The 23,433-nt window shown below is 57.9% G+C and overlaps 1 protein-coding gene across 2 annotated transcripts in view; it reads left to right on the plus strand.

Annotated features, from left to right (window-relative positions):
* SMARCD3 (SWI/SNF related BAF chromatin remodeling complex subunit D3) overlaps positions 1-23,433 on the plus strand; it is a 32,353-nt gene that overhangs the window by 6,356 nt on the left and 2,564 nt on the right. Inside the window, exons 1-8 of one of the 2 annotated variants that reach the window (XM_022577522.3) lie at positions 15,969-16,168; positions 18,983-19,194; positions 20,917-20,959; positions 21,782-21,904; positions 22,011-22,133; positions 22,405-22,500; positions 22,662-22,763; positions 23,013-23,174. In XM_022577522.3, coding sequence (XP_022433230.1) covers positions 16,091-16,168; positions 18,983-19,194; positions 20,917-20,959; positions 21,782-21,904; positions 22,011-22,133; positions 22,405-22,500; positions 22,662-22,763; positions 23,013-23,174 — 939 coding nt within the window. In that variant the 5' untranslated portion in view covers positions 15,969-16,090. Of the gene's footprint in view, positions 1-15,968; positions 16,169-18,982; positions 19,195-20,916; positions 20,960-21,781; positions 21,905-22,010; positions 22,134-22,404; positions 22,501-22,661; positions 22,764-23,012; positions 23,175-23,433 lie in introns of those variants that run through there. The other variant, XM_022577532.3, reaches the window with a different exon arrangement.

A 23,433-nucleotide genomic window follows, 5' to 3' on the forward strand; every position in this document is an offset into this window, starting at 1 on the left:
AGCGAGAAGCCCCGGGCTTTCCGCCCACCAGTGAGAAGGTTGTCTCTGATCCTGGCTCTGAGAGCTCAGATGCAGAGTTACCCTGAGAGCGTTCGCCATCTTTCCAGACAGCAACTCGCTGTCCAGCCTGATGCAATCGGTGTGTTTGCGAGGCCTGCCTTCTCGGCCTTTAATGACGTTTTTAGCTGGAGAAAAAAAAAAAAAAAGTGAGCCAGAGAGAGCCCTGTGGTCCTCGGTCTCTCCTGGGCTGTGAACAGACTCCTTCTGGTCCCAGCAGCTGAATCAACAGCGGGGCCCCAGGTGGGTGGGCTTGGGGGAGGTGCTGCAGGAGTGGGGGAGGGTCCTGCTGGTGTGGGCAGGGCCTGAGTAGAGGGAGGGGAAGCTGAGCTCCAGCTTCCATAAATCCCACTCCACCCCTCCCCCACCAGCGGGAAGCATCATCGTGCTTTTGCTTTTTCTTGCCTCAGTTTCCGCTCTGAGCCCCGACTTTACCACCCCTTGCCCCATTTTACCCAGGCCTCTTCCTTCAGGAGAAAATCCAGTCTTAGAAACCCTGTCAAAAATATGCCCGCTGGGTGGTCGACACCCCATCTGTCAGGACTGCCCCCCAGCAGCCCTCACTTCCTCCGCAGCACCCAAGACTCCACAGCAGCGACTTCAGGAAGGGGAAGGGAAGGGAAGCAGGCTGGAGTCAGTATACTCGCAGCCGGTGTTGACCGAGGGCTTACTGCGGTTTTAAGACTTTTACACGGTTTAACTGATTTGTCCTCACCACAACACTGTGAGGTAAATGTTATTATTGTCACCACTTTTAAGATGAGAAACTGAGGTGCAGAGAGGTTAAGCAGCTTCCCAGTGGTTGGGGAAGAGTCCCAGCTGGGGTCTGTCCACCGCATCTTCTGAGATGCCATGACCCAAACCTTGGCCCTCAAAGGGCAAAGCAGCCAGGCCTCTATACGGACCAGCACCCCCTGTTCACCCCAGCTCTGGGGCCCAGGTCAAAGGCTAGTTGTCATTGTGCACGAGGCCCACACCATTTCTTCCCATTAATTGCTGGGTCCCTAGGGGCATGAGAGATTCAACCCCTAAATAGGGAATGGGGGCGCGGTGGATTGCAGAGCTCGCACCCCTTCAGAAACAGACAGCCCCTCAACTCCATCTGTGTTGCCAGATTTCCAGCGTTTTAAGAGATTCTGGGAATCTGGCTTTTTATATGAAATCTTTCCATTTTTAAGATTTTTTAAAGTGTTTAAGACGCACTGTGGGCTAAGCGAAACCTGTCTGGCTTTCCCAGTTTGCAGCATCCACCGTGAGCTTTCCTTACCCCATGACCTGTCACCTGTCATCTCTTCTAGCCTTCAGGCCCTGAACCCCAAATCAGTGTTTCTCAGTGGGCCCCAGTTGAGACACACTGTGTGAAGAGTTGCTGTCACTTTGGGTGGCCTCCTGCCGTCAATGAATTATAAACGAAATGCAGAGTCTTGTCAAACACTTGAGGACCCTCTGCGAAGTAGAGAAGCATCACTCGTCAGTCCTCAGGGATGTGCTGCTAATGAGAAGGGCCAAGGCTTTTGGAGATTCTCCCTCTCAACTTGTCCATGTTGTGAACCCAGAGCAGTGGCTGCTGAGGGAATTCAGGGTACTTTTGACAGCCAGCGTGAGAGCAGTCAGAGGGTGAGTGGAGAAGAACGCTTGAGATCAGAACATGGGAGTTTGAGCCCCTTTGACACGAGTTGGGGGTCTGGCCCCGAGTCCGTCATTAACCTCGTGTTCCTCATCTTTAAAATGGGTATACTAATAATCTCCAGCCCTTTCACTTCCTGGGATGTTGAAAGAACCAAATTAAATCGTGAATATTGAACTGTTTTGTAGGCTGTTAAGCTCCATAAAGATACATGTGTTAATTTGGAGGCGTTGGACAAAGTCTCTCCCAGTGTCTTGAGTGTGACACATACAAGTGGCCTCAATGCAGTGGTGTGCTGCTAAATACTTAACAAGTGGCTCTTGACAGGGTGGGAAGGAGGAGATGAACTATGATTCGTATCATTTGCTCATGTCTGTGGTATAAATACTCCTACCGTAGCTGATTTTAAACTACCACCATGACACTGCAGCACATCACTGGGTATTACTGTGACTGAGTAAAATTGCTGCCAATTGAAGACTAATTCCAAAGGGTGCAGATCATTTGGAGAGAGGGCTGTGTCCTGGTGCCTTTTTCAATACGTTCAGTAAAGACTTGGATGAGGAGAGAAGGTCACGCTCACTGGATTTATGAATGATGCACAGCTGGAAAGGATGGTGAATATATTGGATAAGGGAATTGAGATCCAAAAGCTCTCAAGCTGGAATAACAGGTTAATTCTTACAAGAGGAATATTCTTGAGTCCAAAAAAAGGCAACTTTACAAGTATGGGATGGAGAGACATGTTTTGGCACAAAGTAGAAAGAGAATCACGTTTTTAATTGACAGGAAGTTCAGTACAAGTCCAAAGTGGGATGGGTGCTTACCAAAGAGTAATACATTAGTAACAGTGAGGACTTCATTCAGTCCTCTATGACTTAAAGACAAATTTCACATATGCCCTCTCGTGTCTATTTTGCTACTCGCAATAACGCAGTGAGAGAGGTGCGATGATGCTATACCCATTTTAGAGATGAAGAGACTGAGGCTCAGAGAGGTTGGCACTTTTGTCCTCCTGTCAGTAGGTGGTGGAATAAAGACTCAAACTCAGGTCTTCTGGCCCCAGATTCTGCCCTGTGTTGTGCTCATGAGCACATCGTTGTTTTGTTTGTTTGTTTGTTTTATTGGCATATAGTTGATTTACAATGTTGTGTTAATTTCTGCTGTACAGCAAAGTGATTCAGTTATACATATATACACATTCTTTTTCATATATATATATATATATATATATATATATATACTTTTTTTTTTTTTTTTTTGCCACACCACATAGCTTGTGGGATCTTAATTCTCCGACCAGGGATTGAACCCGGGCCCTCAGCGGTGAAAGTGCGGAGTCCTAACCACTGGACCACCAGGGAATTCCCATCTTTTTCATATTCTTTTCCATTATGACTTATCATAGGTTATTGAATATAGTTCCCTGACTATCCAGTAGGACCTTGTTTATTTAAGTCCATTGTTCTGAGTGCCCTGCGCTCTGTGGCTTCAGGCAAACCAGAGGATGTGAAGGGAGGGACCGGGTGGGGTATGGACCAGCAAGGAATAGTGAGGAGCAGTGCTGGGGGAGGATTAGTTCTCTAGACCTGCTGTAACCAAGTGCCAGGCTGGGCGGCTTTAACAGTGGAAATGTATTTTCTCACAATTCCAGAGGCTGAAGCCGGAGATCAAGGTGTGGGCAGGGTTGGCTCCCTCTGAGGGCTGTGCGGGAAGGCTGTGCTCCAGGCATCCCTCTGTGGCTTATAGACGGCTGTCTTCTGCCTCTGTCTCCTCACATTGTCTTCCAGTCGTGTGTGTCTGTCTCTGTCCTAACTTCCCCAGTTTTATGACACCAGTCATATTGGATTGGGGTCACCCTAGGGACCCACCTCATTTTAACTTGATTACCTCCTTGAAGACCCTCTGAATAAGATTGCATTCTGAGGTACTGGGGGTTAGGACTCCAACAAATGAATTGGGGATGATGGGGGCTGGAGGGAACACACCGTTCTCCCATGACAGAGGGACTTTGAGAGCTGCCTTCAGAATTTGGAGTCACGTCTTATGAGGAGGGAGAAGACTGCGCTCTAGGTGGCCGGAACCTCCAGGGGGTGACCCCGGGTCACACCCACCACAGGAAGAGCCAAGGCCCCGAGGGACAAAATTTGACTTGCTGCCACTGCAGACTCCCTTGGGCCCCTTGGCTGCCGGGACACCAGCTCCACACCTGGCTGTAGCTTTCCGCACGTGGAAACACGTGGAGCTGGAGGGAGGCCTCCAGCACCTCTGTTCCCACAGATACGCAGGCAGGCAGTGCGCCCTGGCGCCCCGCCGCCTCCGCCACGGTTTGGGCGCAGCTCCCGGAGACTCACCGATCCCACTGTCACCCTGGGGCATGGCTGCAGCTCCTGACTGCTCCACCGCCATCACGGCCCCGCCACCGACCCACAGCCCCTTGGAGGAGGTAGCCGTCAGGGGCGTTGGCCTCGCTTTCCCACAAGGAAGCCCGGAGCTCTGGCGGGGGGCACGCTGGTCCTCTACTCTTCCACCTCGGGCCGCGGCTGTGGCCATCCCGGGGCAGGAGCTGATGTGAGCTGCTCAGCCTCCCACCCCGTCCAGGCCCTGAGCCCCGTCAGTCCCCATTCGGTCCTCAGACTCAGAGTCCCAAGGGCTGTGACTGTGTCCGCTGTGTGAACCAGCGGCACTTCGTACAAGACAGCCACGCAGGAGGGGACGGGCGCGGGGAGGAGGCCCCGCTTTTCCTTCAGGCGCCTCGATCGGCAGCTCCCAAACCTCGGCTTCCCTGGGCCCAGCGAGCGGCCTTATGAATTCTTCCTGGATTTCCCTCCAGTTGACTCACTACTCGTGGTGGCTTCTCGATGTCGCCCCTCCCCTCCTTTCCTGCAGCCCCTCCCCTCGCCTAGTCTCTACACGGGCTTCTCATGTAAGACCCACGCTGGGTACTAATGGCCGTTCTCTGCTCAAGGAAGCTTCCAGTGGTTTGGGTAGAACCCAGGCTCCCCTTTGGCTCCCTGAGCGTCCATGATTGGCCACTATGAATAACCACCTGGCCAACCCCTCACGGGTACCCTCCATGGCATTTGGGACAGCCCGCAGGTGAAGGGCTCTGAGGGCTCCTGTATTCACTAGGCCCCTAGCTGGGGGTTGGTGGGCGGCGGGACCCAGAGGTAAGGCAGAGCAGCGGCGGCCGAGGCCCCCGGGTCTGGCAGGCTTAGCAGCGGAAGCTAGTAATAGCAGACGATTCATTAAGTGTTTACTCTGTGCCAGACGCTGTGCTGAAGTCTGCACATACACGACTTCTTTTTCTTTTAATTTTTTGGCCGCGCCTTGTGGCATGCAGGATCTCAGTTCCCCCACCAGGGATCGAACCCGTGCCCTCTGCAGTGGAAGCGCGGAGTCTTAACCACTGGACCGCCAGGGAAGTCCTTATACGACCTCACTTTAATCCTCACATCCACCTGTGAGTCAGGTGAAGGGCTCTGTGTCTTGTAGACACAGAAAATGAGGCTGACAGTGACTTGTGCAAGGTTATGATCACTCAGAGGCTGCGCCAGACATGACATCCCAAGACTGTCTGACTCTAGAGCAGTGGTTCTCAACCCTGGGCAATTTCACCCTCCAGGGACAAAGGACAATGCCAAGAGATGGGGAGAGGAACGTGCTGGTAGAATTTACTGGATAGAGGCTAGAGATATTCCTAGCATCATTCTATACACGAGACGGCTCCCACAATAAAGAATTATCCACGGAACTTCCCTGGTGGTCCAGTGGCTAAGACTCCGTGCTTCCAATGCAGGGGACTTGGGGTCGATCCCTGGTCGGGAAATTAAGATCCCATATGTCGCACGGCACAGCCAAAAAAAAAAAAAGAATTATCCAGCCCCAAAATGTCAACAGTGCCGGGGGTGAGAAGCCCTGTTCTTGAGTCCAAGCTCAGAGCCGTCACACCATGGAGCCTACAGAGACCTCACCCAGGGAGGGCAGTGGGTTCAGGGCCTGGGGGAGGACAGGACCCCAGAAGAACAGGAGCAACGGGCAGGGCAGTAAGGCCCCGTTGTCACAGCCCTGGCCCAGGACAGACGGGCTTGCAGTGGCCAAGGCAAGTGCCCAGATCTGGGAGCAAGAGGCACGGGGTCAGGGCAGGCGGACGGGCTACCTGGAGGGGTTCATTATACAGGTCGGGGTGAGGGACACCAGCTGGCCTGTTACAAAGGCTTGCAGAAACCAGGAGTGGTGCACCAAGCAGGTCCAGGCCCTGAGACCACCCCACTCCGTCTCCCTCCCCCTCCCGCTCCATGGTGAGCCTTCACGAGGCCTCCTGTGTCACCACAGCTGTTTGAGCCCCAGAGACTTCCAGGGTGTGCTGTGTGGGGACATGGGGATGGGCTGAGCCGGGCTTTGACCATGAAATGCTTGATCACAGGCAACCCTCACAGACTTCTCCTCTCAACAAGAAGCCTGGGGCTCTCTGTGCATCGACGGAGACTTTTGCCTTTTGCTTGGATCATTTCTCCTACCCTTCTTAGGCCAGGGCGGGCCCTCTGAGTTCTCCAGACCTATGGCCATTGCGTGGTGCCAGGAAGGCAGGACGAGGTGGCACTGGGGCTGCCCGTGGCCTGTGAGCAGGTAACCACGTGTTCCCAAAGGAAGTACCTGCGGTGGCTCCTGGAGGACAGGGCGGCGTGCCAGCGTGGCAATCCCTGTGCGTGGATCCTACCCAGGAGTTCCACGGACACACACGTGTGTGTCCATCTGTCCAGCCAGGAGAAGCCCGCGAACGGCCCGCTGATCCGCCCACAGGAGCGAGGAGCCAGGGGCTTGTTCAGAGTTTAACTGGGTTTCATTTGTTTGGCTAAAAGGTAATTCTTACATAGGAAATGATGCAACTTCCTCCAACGCATTGACATTTATTTTAGACACCTCGATGGCAAATTTTCTAGAATTTATATTCCCATGTTTGAAATCTGCTTGAGAATTTTGGGGAGTGTATTTTAAAAGATAATTGAGGGTAATTCAGCTTAAATGCACAGGCCTCTGGGGATATTGATTTCCTTCTTTAAAAAGCAGCTGTTTGGGGAAGGTGGCAGGGCATACGTGCTTGTGTGTGTGTGTGTGTGTGTGTGTGTGTGTGTGTGTGTCTATCCCCAGCAGGCAGGCACTCCGTGAGGGGCCATCAGAGAGGCAGACTGAGATGAAAGAGAGAAGGCAGGGACATTGAGGTTGGGAGACCCGTTCTGCAGCCCCAGCCCCAGCCTGTAACAGCACAGTGACTTCTGGCAGGTCCCACGGGTCCTTAGAGCCTCCTCTTCCTTATCCTTAGAAGGGGGATCCCAGCCGCCACCCGGCAGGGTCTCTGTCAGTTAGACAGGTTGATGTGTGTGAAAGTGCTTGTTCAACAGCAGACTCCCACATCTGAGATGATGTTGTTATCAATCCTATGAAACACGAGCCCGGATTGTAACATCACCCAGCGTTTGCAAGCACGCTGGCAATCCTGCGTAGACTGGGAGTGGGTTCTCTTTACCCACACCTTTGAGGTATTGGGGTCTCTCCTTGGGATTTATCCATGAACAAGGCATAAAGATCCCTGCCTTTGGGGCGCTTACATTCTAACGGGGGAGAGAGAAGTGAACGCTAAACGTAATAAGTAAGTAGGTTATAAAGGATGGAGGAAGGTGTGCAGGACGGGAAGGAAACCCAGCAGAATGAAAGAGACAAAGAGCTGGCAGGGGAGGGGCAGGTGGTGACTTCTAATAGGGTGGACGGAGAGTGCCCCACTGAGAAGGGGACATGGGAACAAAGACTTCAGGGAGGTGACAGTTAGCTGGAGGAAGAGCATTCCTGGCAGAGGGAACAGCAGGCTCCAAGCCCTAAAGGCTGGAGCAGAGAGAAGAGTGACGGAGATGCAGCAGGTGAGGACACAGAGGGAGCAGAGAGTGGCATGGGGCTGGGTCCGGGGACCTGCACGACCTGACCCTCACTGGCAATGAGATGGCGGGGGCCTTGGGAAGGTTTCGAGCAGAAGTGACGCCATCTGACTCCCCTTCCTAAAAGGGGACCGTTCTGATTGCGTGTTGAGAAGAGAGGGTCGGGGACCAGGTTGGAAGCAAAGCTGTTCATTATTGATGGATTGGACCAGGGTGGTAGCAGTGGAGAAGTGAGAAGGGGTTGGATGCTGGATCCAGAGCCAACAGGACTTGCTTTCTGATTGGATGTGGGATGTGAGAAAAAGACAGGATTCCAGGATGGTGCCAAGGTCACAGGCCTGAGCGGTTGGAAGGAGAGTGGGTAGTGAGCCAGGTTTGAGGTGGGAGAGCAGGAGTTTCATTGTGGGCATATCTATTCAGGGTCCAGGTGGAATCGACAGTATGTGAGCAGACAGCTGGATACATGAGTCCAAGGATTGCGAGAGAAAATGGGCTGGAGGAAAATGGGAGTTGTCAACATATAGAAGGCATTTAAAACTCTGAGATTGGGGGATGGATGAAATCTCCAAAGAATGATTGTAGAGCAGTGAAGAGGACCAAGGACTGGCCCTGGGGCACCCCACCCTGAGAGGAAAAGAGGTCCAGACAGCCAAGGAGACTGAGGAGGAACAGCCAGGGAGGCAGGAGGAAAACCAGGAGAGGGCAGTGTCTTACGAGTGAAGGGAAGAGAGTATTCCCGAGGACTGACGGCTGCACTTGGCGACGTGGGATCACCGGCGGTGGCCAGACGGCAGTGTTTTCAGTGGGGCCATGAGACGTGCGCCTGGAGGGACTGGAATTCGAGGAGAACCGAGAACCGAGCAAACGTAGACAACTCTTTTGAGAAATTTTATTGCAACTGGGCAGTAACCAATGGGATAAGCAGGTTATGTGAGCAGGAGGGAAGGTGACAGTGCTTTAGCATGCTGATGGGAGCAATGCAATAGAGAGAGCTAAGCTGTTGATGTGATGATGTGGGGGAGATTTGCTGGAGCAACTCCCTCAAGTGTGCTGGGGGGGACAGGAGCTCACATGCACGGGGATGGCCGGCTTTTGATCGGAGCACAGATAACTCAGCTGTAGGAACCAGGCTAGAGAGTTGCCAGGAGGTGGAGAACTCTGGAAGTTCTTCAGAAGCTTCTGTTTTCTCAGGGAAGTGGGAAGCAAGGGCATCAGCTGGGAGTGAGGTGGGGGAGGAGTTGGAGGTTGGAGGAGGGAGAAGATGTGGAAAACTCACATAGGGGAGTGGGAGCGGGAAAGGACCCGAATGGTCTAGGGACAGAGGGGGACGGCAGGGCGGGATGAGGCCACTGGAATCCAAGCTCTGGAAATGACAATGAGACCGGGTTAGGGCAGTGGTGCGTCTCTCCAGCCACGTTCAGGTCCTGGGGTGCAGGGGAGGAGTTGGTGAAGCCGAGTTTAACTCTTAAGTAAGAGAGTCAAGAGTATATGCAAAGGAGGTTAAAATGGTAAATTTTACGTTATGTATGTTTTACCATAACTAAAAATGAAAAAGAGTATATGTCAGGGCGGCGTGGTTGTGATGAGGGGTGCAGGTCAAAGAGACAGACCAGGGCTTCCCTGGTGGCGCAGTGGTTGAGAGTCCACCTGCCGATGCAGGGGACGCGGGTTCGTGCCCCGGTCCGGGAAGATCCCACGTGCCGCGGAGAGGCTGGGCCCGTGAGCCATGGCCGCTGAGCCTGCGCGTCCAGAGCCTGTGCTCTGCAACAGCAGAGGCCGCAGCGGTGAGAGGCCCGCGTACCGCAAAAAAAAAAAAGACCAGCGGTTCCAGTGGCGTACAGGCTTTGGGGGTCAGGGGGCTGGACAAAAAGGAGATGGTGGTCTGAGAGTGGGGAGCTTAGGACTGAGGTTGGAGGGGCGCAGGTCCTGGAATGACAGGGTCCAAGAGGTGACGCTGGCGTGAGTGACTGAGGGAGGGTAGAGGGTCACTGGAGGAGAGGCGGCCGAGGAACCCAGAGCCCTGGGGTATGGGAAGGGCTGTCCGTGAGGATCCAGGAGAGCAGCGGGAAGAGGTCGGGGGTGACAGAGGAGTGACTGTGAGCCAGGAGCTAGAAGCCTCCAGAAAAGAAGGCGCCGTACGTACGTGGGGGTAAGATGCAAAGCCAGGGGTCTGGAAGCAGCAGTGAGGGGCAAGGAGGGTCCCTACCCCGCCTCGAGGCCAGTGGCAGTGGGGACTCTGGGAAGACCACTGCCCCCCACATGGAGGGTTTGGGGGGGTTACTCAGCGGGGAGCCCAGCTACGTCACAAGAAGGCAAAAGGGATGTGCACAGAAGTAGCCAAGTGTATTGGAGATTCTCCTTCTGACAGACCACACAGGGAAGGGCTCGGTGGGAGATGGCAGCGGAAGAGGGGCGCCCAGAGCCCTGTGGAGCCGGGGGTGCAGGAGTTGAGGGGAGTCTGGGGCTTTCCATGGCTCCTGATGCAGTGGGAACAAGGGCATGGGGACAGGAAGGCGGGCGCCCCCAGGGGCCGCCAGGGCAGAGAGGCAGCGCTGCGTCAGGAGGGGAGGGGACAGAGTAGAAAGTGCCCTTTCAGACCCTGTGAGCAGGGTTCGCCCTTGCCTCCTAATGAAGTTTAAGACATGGGGAGACCAGGCCCGCGTGTGGCTTCCATGAATGTTTCATCTGTACGTTCTGCTTCCCACTTCCACTTGGCTTAATTCCCCCCGAAAATCTTTAAGGCAATGCAGATGAATCTTTTTTTTTTTTAACATCGTTATTGGAGAATAATTGCTGTACATTGTTGTGTTAGTTTCTGCTGTGTAACAAAGTGAATCAGTTATACATATACATATGTTCCCATACCTCTTCCCTCTTGCATCTCCCTCCCTCCCACCCTCCCTATCCCACCCCTCTAGGTGGTCCCAAAGCACTGAGCTGATCTCCCTGTGCTATGTGGCTGCTTGAGCTGATCTCCCTGTGCTATGTGGCCGCTTCCCACTAGCTATCTGTTTTACATTTGGTAGTGTGTATATGAATCTTTTTTGCGTATTCAGTTTTCTTCACTCAGGTGACATCCCAGACCTCAGAATGCAGTGGTTCCCAGAAATCCCTCTGGCCACCTGGTCAGAGCAGTAGCAGAGGCCTCAGAAGCTTCCTGGCGGGAGGACAGGGGCGCTGACCACCAGGAGGTTACCCTGGCACTGGTCAGGAGGGAGCACTGAGCTGTGGGAGAAAGAGGAGAGGAATCGCAGGCACTGGGATGGGGCTCCTGTCTGCCAAGAAAGAAGATGGCTGGGGTCTGGGAGCCCCGGGGCACAAGCAGGGCAGGAGGGATGGCTGCAGCCCCACAGGGGGTGTATGGGGATGGGTGGGGTCTCCCCAGGCCGGTGGAGCGAGGCAGGCACGTACGCTGCCAGAAGAGAGGAAGAGGCTCGCCTCTGCTTGGAGTCCTGGGGATTCTGAGGCCTCAGATCCCTCTTGCTTTTGCCCCGAATCTAGCCAGACAGGCCAGTGTTGGTCCAGAGGAAGATGGGTGGGGAGCAAGGATAGTTCTGTGGGACACCTACCTGCCACCCCCCTCCAGGTGGAGCCCCACCCTATGTTCCAGCCCCTAGGCTGTGGCAGCCAGCTGGGGCAGTTATAGCACCCATCAGTATTCCATATAAACACCCCCCCTCAGACCGACCCCATCCTTACCAGAAGGGGATCCAAGCTAGTGTGGCTCGTTTTTTGCTACGTGGGACCACCTGATTAATGGTGGCCCTGAGGGGAGTGAGAGAAAACTGGCTGTGAATGCAAAATGGGCCTTCCCTCTGGGCCCCAGAGGCCCAGCGCTTCACTCCCTGAGGGACACGGAGGTACAGTGACTTGCCCAAGGTCACACGATGGTTTTGGCATCCTACTTTTTCTTTTTTTTTTTTTGCTTCTTTCTATCATATTTGTCTCTCTTGTTTGTGTTTGCAAAACTGACACAGAAAGATGAAGTGACACAGAGACAGACAAACCCCTTGATAGTAGCAGAGGATGTCCTGGGCACAGAAACATTCTCACACAAGGAGAGAGGTGACCAGCGCTGCTCTGGCCTGAGAAAAGCAGTGGGGGTAGCCAGGAGGAGGCGAGGACTGTGCCACAACGCTGCTGTCCTGTCTGCAGATGTCCTGTCTGCTGGCTGGAGGAAGCCCCTCGCTGGAGGTGGGCCTGAGGTGCAGACTCCCCTTCACCCAGCCCTGGGGGCTGGGCCTGGCCCTGAGGTCTAGCCAGGGCTCTCTGGGGGCCTGGGACTTGGACCAGGCAGGTAGGCTGGATCAGAGCTGCCTCTGGGCCTCCTGGCATGCCCTGGGGTTTAGTGACCAGAGGAGAAAGTGGGGGCTGGCTGGGTTTAGGGATGAACCAGACAGAAATCAGGGGTCCTCAGCCTGAAAGCTCCAGGTGGTCTCACTTCTCTCTCTCTCTCTCACACTCACACACACTCCACACACACACACACACGCCCCAGTGTATGACGGTAATTTCATGTCACTAAGGAAAGCTTCATTGCTGGGGATATAGACGGCGGAAAGAGGTCTCTCCCTTCAGTCTGGTTTCCTTTGTTCCTCCCTCGCCTTCCTCCCTCTCCGCTTCCCGGCTTCCCTCCTCTTCTAGCCTCCTTCTTTCCATTCTCCCGCCCCCCCCGCCCCCCCCCCGCGCTTCCCCCTCCTTCCCTCCTCCCCCCTCCCCCGGAGCTGTGTGCCCGCCGCGGGACCTCCGCAGAAGGCGGGAGGGTGGGACTCCAGACTACGGCCCCAGCCTTGGTGGCCATCCTCCTGCGGGGAAGGAGTTAAGTCTCTCCGCTGCATCCCTCCTCCCTCCTCCGCCTCCCGCCCCCCCCCCCCCCCCCCCCCCGCCTTTGAGTCCTGCAGCTAGGCCCTGGGCTGACCTTCACCGGGAGGGAGGCCGCAGTGCGCATGCCCGGGCCCGGCTCCCGCCGCTGCCCGGTTACCGGGCGGGTGAGGGCGAGGGAGGCGGCCGCGGTCCCGGACGAGACCCCCAGCGCCTGGCCGCCGCCCGCTCGGGCGTCGTGGGGGGGCCGCCGAGCCCGTCCCGCCGGTCGCGGCGCATCTCTCCCTGCGCGGGGAGCGGCGCTTTGCCATTTGGTGCTGGTGGTGCTTCGGCGAGGGAAGGAGAGATGGGGGGACGGCAGGGGGGACTCCGGCTCCGGGCGGCCGCCCTCTGCCCGGACACGCGCACGGCCTGCCCGGAGCGCGGCCTGGGCCGGTCGGCCGAGCCTAAGGGCCGGGTTGAGCCGGGAGGAAGGGCCCCTGCCCGTTAGAATCGGGGCTTCCCCCGGGCCTCCTTCCCACCCGGCAGGACGCAGGAGCCGGCGGGCGGCATGGCACTGCTGAGCGCCCTTCTGGGGCTGAGCCGTTGGGGAGCCTGGCCTTTGTGAGGTGGGAGTCCTGGCCCGGGACACCCTCACTGGCGCCTCTGCTTTCTGGTCTTAAGGCTCCCCGGTGTCCGCACACCTAGGGTCGCCCCTGTAAAAGCATCATGCACAAGTGTCTGCTGGCTGAGGCCTTGCAAGTGGGCTGCATTGGTGATCACGTTGTGCCTGTGTGTGCAAATCCATGTGTCGCCTTGTTCCTCTGGTGTTTGCATTGGTGTGTGTGCCTGGGGGCAGGTATGCCCTATATATCTGTTGCCTGTATATGCTAAGGATGTCTCCCAGAGAGGGGGCTGCAGGGCAAGGCGCTCATCCGGGGGTGGCCCAGGAGGCTGTTATCTATGGACCTGAGCGATACTCACCTCCGTTGGCCTAACCGCCTCCTGCAGTCTCCCCCACCACGAAGACCAGCCCCTCACAGATGCCTGGTGTCCCCACCGTGCTGATGCACCCCCTCTGCTGTCTTCTTTTCCCAAAAGGCCTCTCCAAGCGTTGAGACCTCGGAGCTTTACATAAAGCCTAGAGGTGTCTGCCCCTGCCCCTGTCCCCCAGAACCTCCAAGGTGTCACATGTCCATGCTAGAAGCACCCACAGGGGGGCGGGGTGCCCATGGTGAGGCACAGCTTCAGGTAGGTGGCAGAGTATGAGCTCTGTCCACTGGGCCACTGAGCTTTGGGTGGTTGCAAGTGTTAGCAGGCATTGGTCACGTCCAGTCCCTGTGTGCAGGCACGGAGGGAGAGTGGCACTTAAGACCAGCCTCAGACTTCAGGGGGCGGCAGCCTATTTGGAAAGCCAAACATAACACACATGAAACGCAGGGAACGTGAGACATTAGTCAGTAGAGTGCCAGTTCATGGCCATGGTAGATTGCAGTGGGCATTCAGAGAACAGAAAGATCTGTGCACAGGAGTGGGACCAGGGAAGGCTTCCTGGAGGAGGTGGGGCCCAAGCCTGGCTTTAAAGAATGAATGTGATTAGGACAGGTGGAGGAGCAGCATGGGGATTCCAGGCAAAAGAGCAGGAGCAGAGGCTTGGGAATGAGAATGAGCAAGGGGTTTTGGAAGTTAGCGGAGAGACTGGAGAGGTTAGCTCCCCAGGTTACCAGCAGCCACCTTCATGGCCTATGGCAAACACCCACCCCTTCCCACCCCAGCAGGGCCCAGTCTCTGAGAGTGTGGGTCTGGCGGGGGGGTGGGTAAGCCTGGGTACAGATGTAGTAGGAAGGGGATCTCTAGGTCCCCTGCTAAGCTGGTGGTAGAGGAGGGGCATCGTGGACCACAGGCCCTCTCTAGCCTTTCACGGGATTGACAGTGGGCACTTAAATGGATGGTGACAACCAGAAGCACAAGGGGGCCCAAGGAAATCAGGCTGCAGGCAAAAAAGGCTCTGTAGCCAGAACACTCCCTCTGTTCTTTGTCCTGACCTCTGAAGGCGTTCTGAAGGTTTGAGGGTCAGGACCACCCCACTGCACCCCGCCCCAGGGTAATGCTGGGTCTTCAGTATCTAACTTCAGATAAATTTCCCAACAAATTCCCCCAGGCACTGCCCCATCCTCACCTGGATACTGACAGTACAACCCCAGGAGGCCCATAAACTTGACCCACTCTGTCCCAAAGCCCTGGGGCTCTTCCTCCAGAAGGAGGAGAGAGGGGTGTGGCCTTGGGGGCATGGGCGGGGCCAGGGCTCCTGGCCTGGGGAATCTCAGGATTTGCCCCTCCTGTATCCTGTCCCTCCTTCGCCCCAGCGACTGCCAGCTCCCTCCACGCCACCCCTTCTGGGGCTCCCTTGTAGCCCCACCGCTACCCCTGCTTTCTCTGGGGTCTTGAGGCTCGCCCTCCCACACCCAGCGCCCCAGCTCCTCAGGGTCCCCTACCCCACCCCCGACTCCAGAGCCGTCGGGTCCTGCTCACCTCCCTCTGCCCCCGCCCCCCCGCCGTCCACGCCGGCTCCTGGCCTGCCCCCACAGCTTCTCTTCCTGTTCTCACGAGCCTGATCCACCTCCCTGTTTCCGAAATACCTCCCCTACTGCCCTCACTGTCTCACATAGAGACAAAGACTCACATGCCCCGAAATAGACTCACACAGGGCTGGGAGGCACAGACCGTGTCCCGCCACACACGCACACGCACACGCACGCACGCGCGCGCACCGGAGGCTCTCGTGGAGAGAGGCACACAGAGGAGGCATTTGTGTGTGCACGCACATAAACACCCACACCCACAGCCCCGAGCCGTGCCCACACGAGGGTGCAGACACACACGGCGGGTGAGACAAGGGCGCACACATCTGTGGACGCAGGGGCACCCCGCCTCCCGGGGCACACCCACGCCTGCCGCCCCGGTGCAGGAGAAAGGCCTCCTCCGGGCTCCGGCTCCCCCCGGATTCCTTCCAGCGAATGTTTCCCTACTTGGCCTGCCAGGTCTCTGGGGAAAGGGCCTCAGAAATGCAGCAGGAGCCACTTGGGGGCAAAGTTGGAACTGACTGTTCCCTGCCTGGCCCTGCCGGCGAATTCCCTAACCGAGAAACTATTTGCGGCGAGAGGCCGGGGGGCCGGCGAGCCCCCTGCCACCTCCCCTCGCGTCCCCTCCCCGCGCCGCCTCCCCGCGGCCCTCGGGCGGCCTCGGGCTGCAGTGCCGCTGCCCAGCGCCCGGGAGCCGGGCTGGCCGGCGTGCCTCGCCGCTTATCTGCGCTGTTTGGCCAGCGAGGGTTGGAAAGGCAGGCTTTTCTGTCCCCGCCGAGTCAACAGGCAGACCCCGGGCCGCCGGACTATTTCTGTCTTATCAGTGCAGGAATGCTGCAGCCGCGGCGGCGGCGGCGGCGGCGGCGGCGGCGGCGGCGGCGGCGGCGGCGGCGGCGGGCGGGCGGCGGCGGCGTGGGCCGTGGGCCGTCAGGGCAGCCCTGAAGGGGCCCCCTCCCCACTCCGCTCGAGTAGAAGTGTGAGAGAGCCCAGCAGGACTCAGAGGGGAGAGTTGGAGGAAAAAAAAAAAAGGCAGAAAAGGGGAAGAAAGAGGAAGAGAGAGAGAGAGAGTGAGAGGAGCCGCTGAGCCCACCCCGATGGCCGCGGACGAAGTTGCCGGAGGGGCGCGCAAAGCCACGAAAAGCAAACTTTTTGAGTTTCTGGTCCATGGGGTGGTGAGTGGGGGAAAGTTAGCGGGGGAGGGAGAGCGAGCTGGCTCGGGCTGAATGGAGGGATGGTCGGGAGGGGCCGGGAGGGGGGCTCCCGCTCTCCCACCCCTCTAGCGGGAGCGCCACGGCCCGCGGCCCAGCCCCAAGACTGTGCCGGCGCCCTGGCACCCGAACACGTCGTCAGGCGGTTGGCCGGGGATGGGTGCCCGGGCGGGGAAGGGAGGCGTTTGCAGGGGTTCCTGTCAGGGGCTGGGGGTGGGACTTGGGGACTGTACCCCCCAAGTGGGGGCTCCCCTAGGTACCCGACGTGTTGTCTTCCGTTCTTTTCCTTGTGGGCCCAGGTGTTACCCCTGCCCTGGGGGTGGGGGTGGGGGACATGGCATCGCTGGGCTGGGCTGTCTGTTAATCCGTTGGGACAGTGTTTCTCTGTGTCTCAGGAGCAAGGAGCAGGTGACCCTGTAGGCACTGTGAGCCGGAAGCCCTAGGGCTGAACAACCTCTGCATCCCGGCAGGAAGACTCTGGGGCTTTGCTGACGGCCTCTGCCATCAAGGCCAGAGAGAGGCCCTCTCTAGGGACAGACCCCAAGTTAAGGGATCTGAGGATCCCTCGGCAGACTCAGCCACCAGAAGCTGATGTCCCTAATGCCTCAAAGGTGTGAAGGAAGGGCTGGAGTCAGGGACGCGAGGCCTAGAGACCAAAGGGGCCGGGCAGCACCGTCCTGCCACAAGCAAGCTTAGAAGGTCCACCGGGAGCCTGAGGGAGCCCAGAGGACCGGAGAGGATGGGAATAGGTTGGAAGGGCAGTGGAATAGGAGAGGCAGGGGCTCCAGGACTTGGGATGGGTGCTGGTGCTGGAGCCCGATATAGAGGAGGCAGTCAGGTTTACAGTGGCCACATTTGGTTGTGACCCCAAGGAAGGCATGTTCTCAGCAAAAGAGGCCGGAGTCCCTAGAATTTTGGCCCTTCGTGTGGGTCGCCGATCCCTGGTGGCTGGCACAGCCCTCTGGGGGCTCTGGAAGTCTCCCTCTCAGGGCCTCTTCAGCAGATCAGTGAGTACCACTGGCCTTGTTAAGTGGGAGAGCATCTGATGGGGAAAGGGGCTTCCCCGGGGCAGCTGTCCTCCAGCCACTGGGCTCTCTGGGCTAACTTCCATGTCAGTCAGCCTAGAGACCAGTCCTAATGTTGCTGCCTGGGGAGTCCCTTTTAAAAGGCCCATCTAGGGGGAAGAGGGACTATACACGTGGATTTTTTATTTGGCCAACTTAGAGCTTCAGTTCTTGGGTGGCTGGGAGCCCCACTCCCAGTGGCCCATCTGTGCTGGTGGGGAATGGCCGGCGTGGGCTCCATTCTGGGCTGCCACCCTGGAGGTGTGAGTGACAGGGTCAGGTGGGGCAGGGGAGGCTGACACATGGACAGGCAGGTTTCACCGCAGAGGCGATGGGCAGAGACAGCTGGCTGGCTGGGGGTTAGGGTTAGACATAGCGCAGGCAGGAGGGACCGGAGGGAGAGTCGGCAGTTAGAAGGGATTCACCAAGCTCAGGATTAGGGCTCTGTTCCTGGGAGCAGCTGCACTCCTGGGGGTGAAGTGGGTGGTGCTCGAATGGTATCGGGGCACAGGGTCTGCAACCACCACTCGCTAAATCTCCTTCCTGCTCTCCAGCCCCCATCCCACCCAGCCTCCACTTGACAGCCCCTCAGACCCTCCCCAACCCCTCTTCTGAAATCTGGACAAGTGAGGTTTTAAAAGTCTGTGGGCCACTTCACTCAACACATTTGATGTCATCTACATCCCTGAGCACCGGGGTAGCGGCAAAGGAATACACCTGCCTCATCTCCCTCTCCGTGGCCCCCTGCGAACCCAGACTTCTGACCTCACTGGGGCAGAGTGGGGAGTACAGGCGGTCTGGAGGATGGGACCATCTCTGGTGATTCGGGTGGATGGGCAGGGAGAGATGGATATAAGAGGAAATGCTGCTACTTTTGACCTACCCAAGCCCTCTGTACCTCCCATCTCCAGTTAAGCCTCCCTCCACCCCCCCATCGGAGAATCCTGGTGAGGTCTGACCTCAGTCCCTCAGGTTGCCTCCAGCCTTCACCTTGAGAGCAAATTATGGGGATGGGCTACGTCAGCAAAGCCCCTGCCTGGGGAGGCTTGGAATCAGAGGAAGGGGGTGGGGATCAGGGCTGAGGCGTCAAAGGCAGGGGCCCAGAGAGAAGAGTGGGTTGAAGTGGGAAGGGTGAGTTCAAGGCAGGACAGCCCAGGAAATGGACTGGGAAGCAGGGAATGGGAAGAGGGGCAGCAGAAGTCCGAGCAGGGAGCCCAGCCCCTAAACTAAACGAAGCAGCAGAGAGCAAAAAGCCCCTCAGGAAACGGCCGCTCAGCGCTGCCTTCGCCGGGAGGAGCTGCATGACCTTGGCTAGGTTGCCTTTCTCCTTGAGCCGCGGTTGCCTCATCTGTCAAGTGGGGAGAGAAGGACCCGCTCCGACTGTCTTGCAGAGGAGCATGTGGATGTGAACATCCTTTAAAAAGGTTGAAAGGCGCCATTAATATTCATTTTCGCGGCACCTTCCGCAAATCCGAGGCTGGCAGTGCCCTGTGCAGTTGCCTGGCTTCAGTTAGCTTCCTGCAGCGAGACGCAAAGCCCCCCTCCGCCAAAGCTGCGCGGTTCCGGCGCCCCCGCCCACCCCTCGCTCGAGCCGTCGGCAGCAGGGTCACGGGCCGGGGGCTCGGGGTGGGAGAGACGCAGCTCACCGCGCCTGGAACAGGGACCCTGGTCTGACCGGCGGACGCCTGTGTCTGCTTCACCCCCGCCTCCCCAGCGCCCCGGGATGCCGTCTGGAGCCCGGATGCCCCACCAGGGGGCGCCCATGGGCCCCCCGGGCTCCCCGTACATGGGCAGCCCCGCCGTGCGACCCGGCCTGGCCCCCGCGGGCATGGAGCCCGCCCGCAAGCGAGCAGCGCCCCCGCCCGGCCAGAGCCAGGCCCAGAGCCAGGGCCAGCCGGTGCCCACCGCCCCCGCGCGGAGCCGCAGGTAAGAGGGGCCCAGAGCAGAGGGGGCGGACGCAGGACCCGCAGGGACGGGGTGGGCGAGGACCGGGATTGGAAGCGGGAGGAGAGCGATCGGCAGGGAACAGGCGTCCTGGGTGGGATGCCCTCCCGGGAGGCGGGCTGAGGGGGCACTGGTCTGGTTCCTTTGTGTGCCCACCGTAGAGACAGGCTGCGGCCGTCGCGCCCTTCTCCTTGTCACCTGCTCTGTCCCTCTCTCCACCCCAGTCCCCAGGTTCTGGGTGATGCTTCAGTCTTTGGGGTGCAGGCGGGCTGGCACCGGGACTGAGGGCAGAGCTTTAGACTGTGTTTCTTAGTGTGGTTGTCCAGGGTGCCTTCCTCAGAACCCGCTGGCTTGGCTGTTTAAAAGCCCCACTCCAGATCTTCTTCGTCTGAATCTCTGGCCAGGGGGGTGGAGCCTGGGGATGTGCCCCGTGGGTGGCCAGTCGCTGCCCCATTGTGCTCTCAGGTGATTCTTTATCAATCAAATGTTGAAGAGTTGCCACAATCTGTCCTCTGGATCAGGTCTGCCCCCAAACCATCAAGGGCCAGCCTATTTACTTGTCTGAGCCAGCTGGTGGCACCCCAAAAGCCCCTGCGCGTGCCTGGCAAGAGAGATACCCCTCTGGGTTTCACTATTTAGCCAAACACACATGCTTCCCTTTGCACACCAGATGGAGTCTTATAAAAGGTGCAATATGGATTTTACCGCATTATTAAATATTTTTTACATAGCAAGGAAAATTCACCATTTATAGGAATCCCATGATGAATTCTTTTGCAAAGTGAGTCATTCTTTTATACAGTAGAGAGTCCCTGATTTAGCTTGTATAAATGGAGAGTTTCACATAGATAATTTCTTCAAAACAAATCAGACCTTTAATGAAAACTGCTTGCCTAGCCTTAGAACAGATTTTTGGACAGAGAGGGGGCAGTGGTAGAGAACACCACAAGGGGGCAGTATGCAGCCGTCCTCTAGGCTGGGTTCTAATTTCTACTTGCCAAGGATTTTCTGGGGTGCTTTTGGGAGTCAGAAGCAGCTAGTGGATGGAGTCCAAGTCCCAGCTGCTACCCCAGGTCCAGCCACAGCCACACCCCTCAGGAGAACGTCCTATCCACTCTCCCTGGATACCTATGGGTGTGTCCCTGGACCCTGCTGGCAGGTGGCCCAAGGGCATGAGCACCTCCTGCCCATCAGTGTCCCCTTCCAAGCCCAGGGTGGCAGGGGTGCAAGTCCTCACCAGCTTCACACCATCATTTCCTGCTCCAGGGATGGGCCAGGGGTGTCAGCTCCCCTCCCTTTGAGCTCAGGCCACCTTGGACCGTGCACCCCTGCTTAGCAGAGAAAGAGTCCTCAGAATCCCTCCTCCCTCTCCTCTGTCCTCCCCTCTTCCCAGCTTTCCTCAAAGGCTTCTGCAGCTCCCCTACCCCCAGCCCCTTCTAAGTCTCATTTCGATGGCCCTGAGGATGTGGTGGAGCAGAAAGGGGCTCCCAGGCTGGAGAAAGGACGGGGTCACCTCTGCTCCCCCCTGAGAGGACAGAGCGCCAGTGCCACACACCAGCATCATAGCCCCTTGGGCAGGCAGACGAGCGGGCTATGGGAACCCCAGCCAGGCGGGCTGAGATGTCGGGATAATTTAGCAGGTGGCCTCGTTACTCCCAGATCTGTCGCCATGGTAACCTGGTTTTTTCTTTAAAAAATGTACAGTGCCAAGAGGAGGAAGATGGCTGACAAAATCCTCCCTCAAAGGGTGAGTGCCTTTCACAGCAGCCCCCAGCCCACCCCCCACCCTTTGCTGCTCCGCCCTCCTTCCCCCCTCCCCGCCACCCCGTGCCTCTTCCCCTCCCCCCTCAGGAGCTGCGCTTCAGCATCACAGTCACTTTCACTTTTTGTTCAAAAAGCTAATTAAGAAGTGAGGCTCCCCAGGCCAGAGGGAGGGGGTGGGGCGGAGGGAAGAAGCGGAGCCATAGGGTTAGGATACTGGGTCTGGGGTGCAGTAGGTTGAATTCCAGCGGTGTGAAGACATAAAAGCCTGGGACAAAGAGGAGAGGAGAGCTCGGGGATCACAGGCTGGCAGGGGGAGTGAAGGGCGCAGGCATCGTAAGAGGACCCAGGCCGAGCTAGCTAAGGAGTAGCATGGTTGAGCAGCCATGAGCCAGGGTAGAGGCAGGCAGCGACATCACCTGTCCCAGGGACGCCAGGGTCCGTCCTCTCCACTTTGCAGACACCCAAGGGAAACCCAGAGGCCGTGTGACAAGGCAGAGGACAAGACGAGGAGGTGAAGCCCTCGCGCTTGCTGGGCTCCCTGGGTGCTCTGGCTGCCCCTAGTGATGAGATGCACTGCTTCTCCCTAGTGGGAGAAGCAGTTTTTATCCCCACACGTCAAGGCCTTTATTGCTGGATTCGGAGTCCTGGGGAGAGCTCTCGCTCCTGCTCTCAAAGTTCCACGCCCTGAACCTCCTGGCCAGCTCCCCTCCACGCTCTTTGTGTCCTGGGACCACATGACGCACGCACATTCCACCTGCAAGGCTGGCTGAGCCCCTGGTTCCCAGCCTTGTTCCTCCTCTTCCAGATCCGGGAGCTGGTCCCAGAGTCCCAGGCTTACATGGACCTCCTGGCCTTTGAGAGGAAACTGGATCAAACCATCATGCGGAAGCGGGTGGACATCCAGGAGGCTCTGAAGAGGCCAATGAAGGTGCCTTGGCTTGGGGGCAGGAAGAGGGGGCTAAGTCCTATTCCCAGAATGGAGAAGCGGGCTCGCGCTGGGGCTTGGCTCTGTACTACGCTCTTTATTTCTACAGCAAAAGCGGAAGCTGCGTCTTTATATCTCCAACACTTTTAACCCTGCGAAGCCCGATGCTGAGGATTCTGATGGCAGCATTGCCTCCTGGGAGCTGCGGGTGGAGGGGAAGCTCCTGGATGACGTACGTCCTGGCCCAGGTCTCTCCAGGTGTCCTGGGGTGGGTATGGGGCTGAGCCCAGGACAGTACCAGACTGCCAGCACTCAGGGCTAGGAAGTCGGCCCTGGCCGGGGTTGGGGGGGGACGGGGGCGGGGGTCTAGAGAGACGTCTGGCTGGAGGCCTGCTTCTGACTGTGCCACCCTGCCCAACCAGCCCCCCCACCACACCCTGCTCCCAACTCATTCTGCCCCGACGGTCCCTGTTCTGCCCCCACGGTCCGCTCCTCTCCCACAGCCCAGCAAGCAGAAGCGGAAGTTTTCTTCCTTCTTCAAGAGTTTGGTCATTGAGCTGGACAAAGACCTTTACGGCCCTGACAACCACCTAGTGGAGGTAAGACCCAGACCCCCTCTGCCCTTGAACCTGCCCGCCTTCCACACACCACAGTCCCGTCAGCTGCACAGGTTTGGATGAGGGAGCCCCCGCCACCAGGGCTCTAGCCCCACCAGCTCGGTTGGGCCTGTGAGGTGAGCCGGCTCTTATCCCCTGGACAGTGGCACCGGACGCCTACCACGCAGGAGACGGATGGGTTCCAGGTGAAGAGGCCGGGGGACTTGAGCGTGCGCTGCACGCTGCTCCTGATGCTGGACTACCAGGTGTGTGCCCCACCCCCCAGACACCACATGAGGCCCTCAGACCCCCACGCCCTTTCTTCTAGATGGGGCAGGCCTCGGCCTCAAAGGTGCACATCCTGAGAGATCCCGTTCTCCTCCCTACCCCTCCCTCTCCAGAGCACGTTTCTGAGAAGCCCAGGCACCGCATCCGCGCTGAGTCCCAAGCCGCCTGGCCCTGAGCGCTTTCCACTCTCTCTCTTTTACCTCATTTTCATGGTCACCTTTTCCTAGCCTCCCCAGTTCAAACTGGATCCCCGCCTGGCCCGCCTGCTGGGGTTGCACACACAGAGCCGCTCAGCCATCGTCCAGGCCCTGTGGCAGTACGTGAAGACCAACAGGCTGCAGGACTCGCACGACAAGGAATACATCAACGGGGACAAGTATTTCCAGCAGGTACCCTCTCCCCTGAGCCCGGGGCCCCGGGGAGCAGGCAGAGTTACCGGTAGGGGAAGTGCCCCTACTAAGGTGACACCCCCCACTCCCTTCTCGACTCCGTCGGAAACGGTCTCGGAGCCAGAGACCAGGGTTCTAGTCCAGGCTCTGCCATGGCACAGCTCTGTGCGGTGGCCCACCCATCGTAGCCACCCCAGGTGAGGAAGACCTGGAACCCCAGGAGGCCAACAGCTTTGGGGAACACATTCTTGTCACTTGG

The sequence above is a fragment of the Delphinapterus leucas genome, chromosome 9, assembly GCF_059928025.1.
Source record: "Delphinapterus leucas isolate spDelLeu-1000000601 "Yukka" chromosome 9, BTC_Dleu_Yukka2, whole genome shotgun sequence".
Classification (NCBI taxonomy): domain Eukaryota; kingdom Metazoa; phylum Chordata; class Mammalia; order Artiodactyla; family Monodontidae; genus Delphinapterus; species Delphinapterus leucas.